A 13618-nucleotide genomic window follows, 5' to 3' on the forward strand; every position below is an offset into this window, starting at 1 on the left:
GCTATCTACATCGCCTTTTCCTTTGACTGGATTTGGAGCAGGCCACGAGTGAGCGTGATTGCAAGAGTCCTGGCAAAATCTAGGGCCTGGACCAGGGTGGGCCGCAGTGGAAGCTGTGATGTAGTGGGCTGTATCTCCACAGGCAGGGGTCAGGAGGGAGCCATGAGCGCCCTGTGCTCCAGATGAAACTTCCTCCCAGCTTCCATATCACTAGCTGTGAGCAAAGGAGGGGGGGCTTAGTACTTTGGGTACTTCTGGTAAGAGCCTCCCCCTCCTCTCCCACCATCCCAACACTGACACTCTGTCACATTGTCACCACATCTGCCTCGCCACTGTCAACACACTAATTTCACTTTTCTGTGTCATAAGCATTTTGAACAGGGCCTGGTGCATCAAATATTCGGAAGGGTGCATGCAGCCCTAAGTCTCTAAAGAGCATGTTTTAAAGACAGGTTTGTAAATTATTCTGAAAGACCAGTGAGGTGTCTGTAAGTTGTAGAAGACCATGAAATGCTTTTTATTTTGTTGGCTTATTTAATTACTGCACAAATTAATGAATAACTCCCAGTAGTTCCCAAATCATCCCAATGGCTATAATAGTTATAATAATAGTTATAATAATAGTCATTGTTTGTGTAAATAGCCATTTACACTAATTTGATTAAATTATTTTTTACTCTGTGAGATAGTTGTATTCCTATGTTATAAATGTTAGAAAATCATAAATGTTTAAACATTATGTTTTTAAAACTTTTATGTGTGTAAGAGTGAGAGAGAAAGTCTTTTGACAGCAAAACTCTTCTCCAGGAAGACTCAGGGACCAGTGTAGTGTGGGACACAGGTGTATAGTTTACCTAACTGGAAAAAGGTTTGTGAGAAGGTGCAGAGCAATGAGCAGGCTTATTGCAGAGGGTCTCGGTGCTCAGCTAAGGGAGCTGAAGCTTCAGTTGTAGCTTGGGATTGGGAGCTGTCTGGATACCGACAGCACTTTAGCATGTGACTGCCTGTGTAGCTCTGCATTGTGCTGTGGATGATCCAGGCTGCATCTGTCTCAAAGCATCAACAGAAATGTTGAATTATGTTACAGCACTACATCCAAATGGAAGGGAGCTGGAGATAGCCGAGAGTTCCCCAGTAGGTATTTTTTGAAACATGCCTCTCAAGAACTACACAGGTTTGCTAAGAACGATGACAGCTGTGATAGGGAGAGTCGGAGCACCGAAAACTGGCAGTGCTGAAGCCATTTTTGGCCCAACAGGTAGAGTGAGCAAGTGTGTTCCACAGGATTTCAGTAGTGGCTCTTCAAGGCAACCTCCACTTTACTTTGTAACTGTGTACTCCGATCACATGCTCTGTAGGGAACGAGAGACCTGTGAATGATTCCAGGGATGGTGGCCTCAGCCCAGTAGCTCAGCTTCCAGCTGCTGGACTACTGATACTTTCACTGAGGTCCAAATGCCTCTGCAGTCTGACTTGAAATCAGAGTTAAACTTTAAAAGTTGTGTAATATTTTGTCACTAATATGTTTCTGAGTTTAGGAAGTCTCAAAAATAATGGTGTGGTGGTTATGAATTTCAGTGAGACATGGGGATAGGCTATAAAACTTGTGCACAGAGAAAAAGTACTGTAGACTGAGGTCTGATATGGGACCTTAAAAAAAACGAAAGTTTTTTTGGTCTAAATTGCTGGCTATCTAGCTGATTCCAGAAAGGGCGGATCATTCTGAGACAAAGAGATAAGCAGTGCCCCTTGTTGTGGGTGGAGAGTTACACTGCAGTGCCTCACAGACCTTGACTTAGCAGGCCTGGCCTGGCTGCTGCTTTTCCTTGTTAAGGGTTAGGTATGCAGTAGTTACAGCTACACTTTTGTTGCAACTCTCCTCCTCAGGGCCCCTGTTTCATTTATTAAGTTGGGGGTTTCATGGAGTCTCCTCTTTCTTTTCCTTATCTCCCATATCAGCATTTTAGTACTTGGTTAGATAGCCTTTGAAGGGCACTTTTTCTTTCTTTCTTTTTTAAAAAAGATTTTACTTACTTTTAGAGAAAGAAAGAGAAACAGGAATGTGCAAGAGAAACATCAGTTGGTTGCCTCTTGCACGCCCTGAACTGGGGGCCTGGCCTGCAACCCAGGCATGTGCCCCGACTGGCAATCGAACTGGTAGCCTTTTGGTTTGCAGTCTGGTACTCAATCCACTGAGTGACACCAGCCAATGCTGAATAGTAGCACTTTTTCGATGAAAGTGTAAAGTGTGTAGCTTAAAAATCCTCTCACTGGTATGTGTTCTGTATTGCTGCTAGGTACTGAACTAAGTCTCCAAACAAAGGAAAATTGGGGAGTTTCGATTTTAGTTAGATGTTGTAAAAAAGTAAATAGTTGTAGATGTATACTTTTGCTGACTTATATAAATATTAATGACAGCAATTACACTGCAGGAAAGACAGTGTGACTAGAATTGCACTCTTACAGGGGGAGAGCTTTTGTCTTCTTTTCAGCGGTATGGAATTGTTTTGACTCTGACAGTTCCCTTAAATAAAGCTTACAGAATTGTTACAGAATAAAGAAATCCAGTGAGCATTACTGGAATGGCAGCAAGAATTTAAAAGAAAGTAATCTCACCTCTTGTTGGTAAATAATACATACCTACTGTTCAAAAAATGGAAAATAGAAAAGAATAAAAGGACAAGCATTCCTTTTCCCATGTTGGATTTCTTAAAAGTACACTTGTTACCAAAGTGCATATAAAGTACTGTATCCTGTTCTTTTTATTTCACTTTATAACATAAGAATTTTTCTATGTTTCCCAGATTCCATAAAGACGTGGCACTCATTCATTTACTCTTTCAGGTCCTGAGTACCCCTTCTGTGCTGGGTGCTAACTGCCGTTTTCTTCAAAGTAAAGGCCTGTGGTAGTGGGAAATAATCTGCATTGTAATTAGGAACTGCTAGATTATCCTGAAATTTTTTTAAAATATTTTATTTATTTATCTTTAGAGGGGAAGGGACGGAAAGAGGGAGAGAAACATCAGTGTGTGGTTGCCTCTGGTGTGTCCCCTGCCGGGAACTGGCCCGCAACCCAGGCATGTGCCCTGACTGGGAATCGAACCGAGATTGTCTGGTTTGTAGGCCCGTGCTCAATCCACTGAGCTATGCCAGCCAGGGCTATCCTGAACTTTTACATAACTTTTACCTGAATGTGAAAGCCAGGTTACTCCCAGGTAGTTCTTCATTTGATGTCAGAGCAGTAGTACTGTTTGATTTTATTACACATATAAGCTACATTGGGATGAATCAAAAAGTCACTGCGTGGGAGCTTGTCCCTTAGCTGCAGTGCTGGGCTGGGCAGGGTCAAGGGAAGAGGGCAGAACAGGCATCCAGTTCATGGTAAGGGGTCCAACAGGAGACTTGGTCACCCACAGTACTTGTGACTGGGGCCCTGTCCTCACAGAGGACGGAATGAGTGAGAATCTAAACATTGTAAGTGGCCTAGGGTTTGAGGTGTAAGAGAATTTGACTTAGTTTATCAGTCAGAGATATTCACCACCTCCTCTTTAACCTCTTCCCAAGTCAGCCCTCAGTTGGGTAGGTACTGTGAGCCCCTCCCAGCAGAGCGGAATGAGGGTGGGAGGCGGGTTCAGGCGCGGGCAGGACGCCTGGACCCACTTCCTGGCTCAGCCATTGACAAACGACATTGCTTGGACTAGTTCCCTAACCTTTCTGTGCTCCATCCTCCTCATCTGTTGAAAGAAGGTATTTGTGCTGCCAGCTTCCGGTGAGTTAGGTGAAACACTGTTAGAACAATGCCTGGCATGAAGAATAAACTTGATAAATCTAGCTAGTTATTTTCTACGTTGTATGCCTGAGTTTGCACCTATTGCCAAATTTCCCGAGTGCCGAGCTTGTTGGATAAGTTCAGATGGCACGAGGGTGGGTGTGTTGTTTTCCCATTGCACAGTGAGATGGTGTCTGAGGCCGGGGGCCGTTTAGGTATTGGGAGCTCTTCACGATTCTGGAACAGCCGGGTATTGACAGACTGGTCATAATCCTGGATCTTCCTCGAAAGCCTGTTCCCCTAAACCACCCTGCTTCCGGAACGCTTTCTCATCCCCTTGCCTTTATCCATTCGCTGCAGCCTCGCAAGAGCACCTTTTAAAAAACCTTTGTATTGAACTATAATACATGGACAGAACAGTATGCATGTTCTGCTTGCTTGTGAGGTCTTGGCGCCAGCGCCCAGGTCAAGAAACAGTCGTTTACCAGGATCCTTTTTGTGTCTCCCACTGGGGATTACGCTTTGAAAAGCACTGCTAGAAAGATGTATAGTCAGTTGGTCATGGGCATATGGCAAGGCATTATGGAAGAAAGGAAATTACAGTAGTCCACCCTTATTCGTGGTTTTGCCTTCCATGGTTTCAGTTACCTTGGTGAGTGGCAGTCTGAATATATCCAAAGGAAAATTCCATAATCAATCAATAACTAAGTTTTAAATTGCACTCTGTTCTGAGTAGTGTAACGAAATCTCACACTGTTCCGCTCCATGCCATGTGGGCTGTGAGTCACCCCTTTGTCTGGCGTCTCCACGCTGTAGATGCTCCCCGACTGTTAGTCACTCAGTAGCCATCCCAGTTATCAGATCGACTCGTGTATGGCAGTGCCTGTGTTGGAGGAGCCTTGTTTACTTAGTATTGACCCGCAGTGCGAGAGGTGGTGAGTGGTACTGGCAGTTCACATATGCCAAAGAGAAGCTGCAAAGTGCTTCCTTGAAGTGGAAAGGTGAATGTTCTCAATTTAATAAGGAAAGAAAAAAACTCATGCTGAGGTTGATAAAATCTATGCTAAGAATGAATCTTTTGGAAACTTGTGAAGGAAAACTAAACTTGTGCTAGTTTTGCGGTTGTACCTCACACTACAAAAGTTACAGCCACAGTGGATGATAAACACTTAGTTGAGATGCAAAAGGCATTAAATTTGTAGGTGGAAGACATGATATGGTCATGGCTCGATGATCCTCCTCCTGATGTGTCATCAGAAGGGCAAACATCTGCCTCACTTCATCTTATCACAGGTGCCTTGTGTCTTCTCACGTCATCACAAGAAGAAAGGTGAGTGCAGCACAGTAAGATACTTTGATGTTCTGACCAGAGTGGCTTCGTTGGCTGGACATCATCTCACACAGTGAAAGGTCGCTGGTTCGATTCCAGGTCAAGGCATAAGCCTGGGTTGTGGGCCAGGTCCCTGGTTGGGGTAAAAAGGCAACTGACTGATGTTTCTTTCCCTGACTTTCGAAAGAAAGGGAAAGCCTTCCCCTTTCTCTAGTAAACAAATGACAAATGAAGGAGATAATTCTAGAAGCAGCAAGAGATAAGGGGGCAGTCACCTACAAAGGAGTTCCCATCAGATGTCAGCTGATTTCTCAAAAGAGACCTTACAGGCAAGAAGGGGCTGGAAAGAAGTATTCCAACTCGTGAAATCCAAAGACATCTAAGATTGCTCTTTCCAGTAAAGCTTTCATTTAGAATGGAAGGGCAGATAAAGTGCTTCTCAGATAAGGTCAAATTCAAGGAATTCATCATCACCAAGCCCTTACTATATGAAATGTTAAAGGGACTTATCTAAGAAAAAGAAGATAAAAATATGAACAGTGAAAGGACAGCAAACTCAGTTATTAACAACCACACCTAAAACAAAAGCAAACTAAGAGGTCAGCTAGATCAGGAGCGGAACCATAGAGATGAAGATCACATGGAGCTAGGCAGGGTCAAGGGAAGGAGTGGGAGGAGGAGAAGGGGGGAGAAGGTACAGAGAATAAGTAGCATAGACGGTAGGTAGAAAATAGACGGGGAAGGCAAGAATAGTATGGGAAATAGAGAATCTAAAGAACTTGTGACATGTGGACATAAACTAAAGGGGGGGTGTGGTGGGGGGGGTGTGCAGGGTGAAGGGGAATGAAGGGGGGAAATGGGACAACTGTAATGGCATAATCAATAAAATATATTTAAAAAACAAAAAATCTTTAAAAGATATTGAGATACCACATTCACATAACTTTTATTACATATACATTAATATTTGCTATACTTCATTATTAGTCATTGTTAATCCCTACTGTGCCTAATTTATAAATTCACCTTTATCAGAGGTAGGTAGGTACAGGCAAAACCAGGGTTTGGTATTATCCATGGTTTTAGGCATCTAGTGGGGGGTTTGAAACTTACTCCCTGTGGATAAGAGATGACTACTGTACCCCACTAAGAGAAACGGCCACGGCCTCTCCTTCATTTATTTTTCCTTTGTTTTTCATTCAGGTAATGTGAATAGGCGGAGAAATATTCTTTATGGAAAGATTCATTAGATAAGAATAATTAGCCCTGGCTGGTGTAGCTCAGTGGATTGAGCACGGGCTGCGAACCAAAGGCTCGCCAGTTTGATTTCCCAGTCAGGGCACATGCCTGGGTTGCGGGCCAGGTCCCCAGCGGGGGCCACGTGAGAGGCAACCACACATTGATGTTTCTCTCTCTCTTTCTCTTTCCCTTTCCCTCTTTCTAAAAATAAATAAATAAAACCTTAAAAAAAGATAAGAATAATTACATTGGGCTTTTTGGAGAACAGTATTAGGCTTTTGTCTTTTTCTTGCTTCAAACCCATCTCTTTCCGTTGTGGCTTTGAGTTAACTTTTCATTACAGTAATCACTGTTGTTGTTGTTTAAATCACCGAAGAGTGTGAAGTCAGGTGAATGCAAAATTGCATGAATACTTACCTTGAAATTTCCCTGATTTGAATTCCCTAGACTGTGAATTAGTCCCTGGAATGGATTTTTCTCAGATGCTGAGTGTTTTGAATTGGAGCACTGCGTTGGAAGGATTTGGGAGGAGCCTGGGCACAACAGGAAACCGTGCTCTTGGAGATCAGAGGTTTTGGTCACGGGCAAGAGAGACTGGACTGGTGTGTTGAGTCCCAGATATTTGCCTTGCATGGTCTGAAGTCATACTTGATGCTATTTCTTGACCCGTGAACTTAGCATTCTTCCCTAGGACCACAGAGCATCTGGCCTGTGAGATCAGAAGCAGTACAAATACAGCTTAAAAAGTGAAACCAGGAGTCTCTCCTTCATGCGCACTCCGATTCTCACTTCCAACATCAGACAAAGTTCACCTGGGTTGTGAAAGTGTCAGTGGCGGCGGCAGCAATTTCAGCCGACACACTGAACTGCAGGTGGAGGGGGGAGTCCAGGCAGCGAGGCAAACAGACTTCCCTAAATGTGTAAGCATGGCTGAGCTGTGGGAAGGAAATAGAGAACTTTATCATGAGTAGCATTATGTATAGGGCTGATGATCAGTTTAGTGTGTATATTATTTAATGTTTGAGAGAAGGGTATCCAAGCCCTGGCTGGTGTAGCTCAGTGGATTGAGTGTGGGTCTGTGAACCAAAGGATCATGGTTTGATTCCCATTCAGGGCACACGCCTGGGTTGCAGGCCAGTTCCCAACAGGGGATGCACGAGAGGCAACCGTACATTGGTATTTCTCTCCCTCTCTCCTTCCCTTCCCCCTCTAAAAAGATAAATAAACAAAATCTAAGAGAGAGAGAGAGAGAGAGAGAGAGAAGGATATCCAGCATGCTAATGAGTAACAGTGTAAGTACTTATCTAAGAATATGAGTCCATTTTGGGAAAGAAGATTTGAGGAAAATGGAGATTGGATTGAGGTAGAGAATGGAATTCGGATGCAGAAGGTCTAAACATACCTTTCTCTTAGATACTCTGTAAGCTGCTCTAATATCCCAGAAAATGGTTGCAATGATATGATTATTATTTGTTTTTTTATTTATTGAAGAAAATGTAAAACTCCCATTTAAATGTAAGTAAATTTGGAGCCATACAGTGTTCAACGGTTGTGGCTTTGAAATATGTCACTACTTTATGACATTTTATCATGTTTGGGTTATTAAGGGGAGGAACAGGGCAAATGGCATTTTTACTTTTTAAGGTCTTAAAATATTTTCTGTTAAGATAACATGAGTTACATCTATTGGAGTGAACATAGGTTGTTAAAACTTCTAAAGGAACTTTTGCTCTAGTTGTAGGGGAGGGAAACGTTTCCCCTCATTTCTACGTATAGTTCTTTTGGTTGGTCCAATAAGTAAATCAACATGAGACAGATTAACCGTTGAAAAGAACCAAATTTATTATATATCTACATATTAGGGTTCTGTAAGAATTTGGGGCTGAGGACAAATTAGGCAGTTGAGGCTTATGTGCTGTCACGAGCTAAGAAGAGAGTTGTTTGGAGTTCAAAGAGAAGGCATTTAGTTCACAGGTAGATGAGAAGCAGCAAAATACTGGGTGACAAACTCTTCTCAGTCGCCCAGGAACAGTGGGACACTGAGGGGACCCCAGTGGGCTTTGCTAGGTTTCTCCCTGTCTGCCACACTTAGTTCATGACATGTTAAAGTGAAGCTCCCTCCCTTTAAGCAGGGTATTCTATGTGAATCCTTTCTTGAAAATAACCAGCTTAAAATAATCAGTATCTCAAAAAGGCATGTATTGGGGTAGCAAACTCTTTTCCCCCTCGTAGTAAATGAGAGGAAGAGAAAGTGTGTATGTGTGTGAGCACAGGCATCCTCTCGGCCAGAGTACATGCACAAAGAAGCACACTTTTTGTTGCAGTAGATTCGGGTCGTAATTTTAATGTGAATATACAGTGGCATTAAATGGGTCAAAAAGTTATCTTGGGGATCTACCAGTGTAAGACCTGTCTGAGGTACAAAGATGAAGGTCAAGACCCAGTTTTGGTACTCAAAGAATTTATGATCTAGTTAGGATCATAAGACATGGACAGTACTCTTTTGCAAAGCAATTATGCATTGTGTTACAAGTGTGACTTAACAAATTATAGAGGAATTCGAGAGAGAAAAAGGTCTGTCAGCCTAGGAAGGCCTCTTGGGGAGCATGGAGTGAGGACCAAGGAAGTGATTCTTGAGTGCCCGGTTCCCAGGCCAGCAGCAAGGGCGCCCTGGGAACTTAGGAGTGTAAATTCGGAGTCTCCACCCCAGATGTGCTGAGTCATAAGCCCTGGGGCAGACCTGGCAATTCCTGTTTGTAAGCAAGTCAGAGTTTTAGCCCTGCTCTACCAAGGACGTGGTGGCTGCGAGGTGTGCTGACTGAGTTTATGGAGGAGCAGTGACTGGCCCAGAGTACATGTTCAGTTGGAGACGGCCGGCTGAGTGGAGGAAGCGCACAGGAGGGTTTAGGGTTTCCTGTGCGTTGGGTTTCTGTTTAAGGAAACTTGTTCCCCAGTGCAGTCTGATCCTGATGTCATCCAGATTTCTGTCATACCCATGTTGTCATTTCCACCTCCTACTATCCTGATCATTTAGAATGTTTGCATCATCTGGATAGGGAATAGAATTTGTATTTTTATAACAGTATTTGAAATCTTTGGAAAATGTAAAATATCAGAATTTTTTAACAGCTTCATGGATAACTACTAGGTAAATGTATGTACAGTCTACACATTTTAAATAAGGGTTTCATATCCTTTCATCAAGTCCTAAATAAATATCTTCTAGAGACTGAAGTTTTAAAACAAAAATTTAGCCTTATACCTAAAAAGCAGGATGTGTTCCCTCTAGAGTTTTCTCTGTGTAGCTGGTAAAATTCAGTTATTTTGGCATTTTTTAAGATCCCACCCCATCAACATTGCACTGCACTTTCCTTTCTCCTGTACATGAAGACGAGGTAAGCCCTAGCTGACTTGGAGATGTTGATCTGGGGCTTCACTTGGGCCAGGTGTTGTTAGGTGGGTCTGGTGGTGGTGAAAGGCTTTGCTTTTGGCCTTTGTATGCCTTTGCACACGAGCCGCCTTATACCGAACACGAAGACGTCACAGTACTTGCAGGAGTGACCTCTGATTCTCTGTGAAAGTCAGTTCAAGGGAGAAAAGAAGGAGCCATGGCTGTGCTGTGACCATGCAGTTAAGGTTTACGTTTTAAATGTGTTTTCTCTTTTCTGGGAAAATGAACTCATTTTTTCCTAATCTGGTTTTATGTTGGCACTATACATGTAGCACGTTCCACAGAGAAGTCTGGTCTCTCTGGTAGGTGTGCTGTACTCTGTATTTCTCAGAGGAGGATATATTTAAGATCTTTTGGGGGTTTGTTAAAGAGGAGCTCTAGGGTGACGTACATAATAAAGTCTTAAGGTAACAGTGAAGACTTCTGCCACGCTAGCATGAGATTTTTCTCCCACTTGGGAAGTGAAATACATGGCTGCCATGTATGAAGACGCACTTAAAATCTTCTGAAATTGAATACCCAGCCCAGGTTCATCAGATATTGGGGGTCTGATCATGTTTTCTTCAGCCACATTCAGGGATAAGGAAGAGGGAAGGAATTGGGACAATCCTTTAGTTACTGTGTCAGGATTTGACCTGCATTTTTAGGGACCTATGCTTTATTTCCTCTAAAAGAAGAATTTTTTCCTTGAACTCACAGTGCTGTGGAAAAATCATATTGACTCCATAACACTATTCCTATTTTACAGATGAAGAATGTCAATGTCAAAGCTAAAAACCGAGCTGCTTCTGTCCTTGGGTTCTGAGAGGTCAGGGCTCTCTCGGCTTACACAATGCCCAGGCTTCAGGAATTCCGTGTGAGAGGATGGGGGATTTATGGCTTCTCATTTATTGTTCTTTTTCTTCTATGTATATGTATTTATATAGCAGTTTATGTATTTGATGTGAAGGCAAGGATGTGTCCCTACTCTCCCTGTGCACATCTTTTTCTGCACGTTAAGCCCTACATTTGTCTGTTGTGCGCACCCATCCTTCTCACTTGCCATAGGCAGAATTTTGCAAGGTTGTGGAGTAAGACCTGTCAGCTGACACTCGCTCACATGAGACCCATTAAGAGGGTGGTGTGGCCAATGTCAGAGCAACCTTGCAGCTGAAGGCAAGCCACTGCGTTTGCTCAGAGCGGTGTGAATAGGTCTTGTGACCCATTTCTTGACTGCCACATAATTTCTAACAGAGGAGCTCAGATGGAGTGAGTCAGTCCAAGCTGCTCAACCTGTTGAGTGCTTTTCTTTTGCCAACAGGAGCACAAGCTTCGGGACAAAAGTAGGAAGTGGGATTTGGACGTGTCCTGTTTATAATGGGTTTGCTGAGAGCATGTCTTATAACATGATGGATGCATCTGACTTCCTAAGTCATCCAGTGGGCTTCATTTACATAACAAATGAATGTTCCTTTTTTTTTTTCTTAAGAAAAAAACTTTTGAAAGAGGAAATTCGTAGGCTGCTGCCAAGTAGCTTCTCTCAACCGACCGTATCGGGATTGCAATGATCATTTAGGGCGGCTGGTCACTGTGGAATATCCCTCAGACAACAAAGGCTCTGCAACACTTGTGTCCAAGTCCATGTCGATAGTCAGGATAAACCGGAAGAAGGTCAAACCGCTTAGGAGATGTGTGGCGGCACAGCAAAGACCCCAAACCGGCCCGGCGCCCTGCAGAAGAAGTCAACCGGTTGTGTGAGTGATGCTGTTTCTGGTGCTGGGAGGACTTACAAGACACTTTTTTGCACAAAGATTAAAAAATGTGCCAGGGTAGGAAGGGGCACCGATCACATGGAACTGGACAACAGGTTTGAAATTTTAGTTCTTTTTCAAAATCTAAGTCAAATTTTTATTTAATTCACTGTGTACCAAGCCGATGAAGTTGTATTGATCTGAAAGTTGTTTTGTTCCAAGAGTGTTTCTCAGGAGGAGACTTGGGGTGATTGGGGGTGTGCAGAAACAAGTTCTTTTCTTTGTAGACAAGAGGTAGGCATGGGTGTTTTTCTTGTGACTGTTTCTGTTGTCCATCTGCTTTATTATTAACTTTCCATTACATCTGCCTGGAGCCAGCTTACATCCTTGTCCTGTGTTGCAGCTTGAACTATACAGTTCAGTCTAGTTCTTATCAAGAAAGAACCACAGACTGAAGTTCCACCACAGTTGGTACATGGACACAAGAGTAGGAATTCTCCCCTCTTGTCTGAGTGGCCTGTGGGTGGTTGTGCTTTTCCGGTGGGAGACACGGTGAGCCCATTCTTCCTCTTACGGGAAATCCTTTTCATGGGAAGGATGGTATTTTGATGAGCTATTTTAATTATAACACTTATCTAAAAAGAATAACATATTTGCTGTAGTCTTTTAGGTTGAATATTTCATTCATTTTAGAAGAATTCATTCATTTTATTGGTGGTAGCTTTTAATTTAAACATTCTTTGTAAAGAATTTTATTACCTATCAATGACAAGGAAAGAGCCTCTGAGAATTCCATTCCATTCCAAAATATTGTATAGATAGATAGTAAAGAAAGCCATAAATCTGTTTCTTGGTTGGTCGAAAATATAGTTTCAGGATATAGTTTCTGTCCTATAAAAATCTTTGTTTCTTCAGTACAAATTTAACAAATTGGTGTACATTCCTCTCCAGTGTAAGAACCCAGTGGTTTGGAGGGTTTGGGAGAGGTGTGGAAATCATTTTGTGATTTTGGGTGTTGGGTCACATGCTCTCTGTCTACTCAATTAAAGAGACACATTTGTAGAGGAAGAGGTAGTAAATGATGTGGTACATTTAAAAAATATACTTGAGTGTCTGTCTAGATAAGAGCTTCACTTTTGTCCTCTCCATTTTTCTGTTCCTTATCAAGAAAGGACAGCTGAGGGAAAGGAAAACGAAGGATTGACACTCTGTGTCTGGGTCTTGGTCCGTGTTCTGCTCTCAGTCCCCCAGCTCTGCTGCCCGTGAGCCTTGTAGCATTGGGTCACTTTCCTACTTCTGTGCGTCTCACTCTCAGCTGTAATTGTTCAGATTATTTAAAACATTCTTTCTTCCTCTGGGAGTCCAAGATGCAGGCAGCATTAGGACCTTCTGTATTCCCTGTTTTTGTTATTTGTACAATTCCAGATTCTCCAAATAGGTTTTTGAGGGGGAGGGGGTGGCATCCACATAAGAATATGCAGGACCATCCCAATTATTTAAAAAACTTACAAAGTTTTTGGTACGTACGTCTGCTCCTCACTTTCAGTGAACTTGCTATTCTTCGGTGGATTTTAATCATTCCCATTCAAACAACACTTTAAACTTAACAAAGCACATTCGTATCTACTATCTTTGTACCTTATTTGAACTTTTTAAGATTTACTTCTCTGGTGCTTACATTTTTTTAGAGTTCTGCTCAGTGACGACATACACTTGTCATTTAGTTGGAATTCATCTCCAGTCAGACCAGTTGTCTTGGTAGACCTCATCCACTTTCTCTTCCCCTTCCTGCAGTCTTAAAATCGTGTTCCGTATTTGCAGTGTGTGTTTGGTTTTCTGCACTTTACGGCTTGGGCCAGTCTTGAGGGCAGAGTGAATTGTTGACAGGAGCTGCACTGTGAGGCTTTGGCTCCAGAGTGCTCACGAGTTACCTGTTTGTCCAAGTCAGGTGGCTGTCAGCTAGGTGTGACTTTCACTCTTTTGATCTTAGGTATCTTAAATCAGTAGTCTTAGGTGGTTGTCTTAGCACTAAGTATATTTTCAATCCACAGCTTGGAATCTCGTAGGTGGTGGGTTGACTTAAGCTATACTCAAGAGCA

General features: G+C 42.7%; 1 protein-coding gene across 7 annotated transcripts in view; it reads left to right on the forward strand.

Moving 5' to 3' along the window:
- FNIP2 (folliculin interacting protein 2) overlaps positions 1-13618 on the forward strand; it is a 118084-nt gene that overhangs the window by 26041 nt on the left and 78425 nt on the right. For 2 of the 7 annotated variants that reach the window (XR_005068254.1, XM_037058294.1), the window contains exon 1: positions 10766-11635. The exons of 2 other annotated variants lie outside the window; for them this stretch is intronic. Coding sequence is in view for 4 of the 5 variants with exons in the window: in XM_037058294.1 (XP_036914189.1) it covers positions 11457-11635 (179 nt within the window). In the remaining variant the exon portion in view is untranslated. Of the gene's footprint in view, positions 1-10761; positions 11636-13618 lie in introns of those variants that run through there. 3 more of the 7 variants (XM_037058300.1, XM_037058298.1, XM_037058296.1) reach the window with 3 other exon arrangements.

The sequence above is a fragment of the Sturnira hondurensis genome, unplaced genomic scaffold (assembly GCF_014824575.4).
Source record: "Sturnira hondurensis isolate 20B ecotype Veracruz unplaced genomic scaffold, ASM1482457v3 Scaffold0010128, whole genome shotgun sequence".
Taxonomy (NCBI): domain Eukaryota; kingdom Metazoa; phylum Chordata; class Mammalia; order Chiroptera; family Phyllostomidae; genus Sturnira; species Sturnira hondurensis.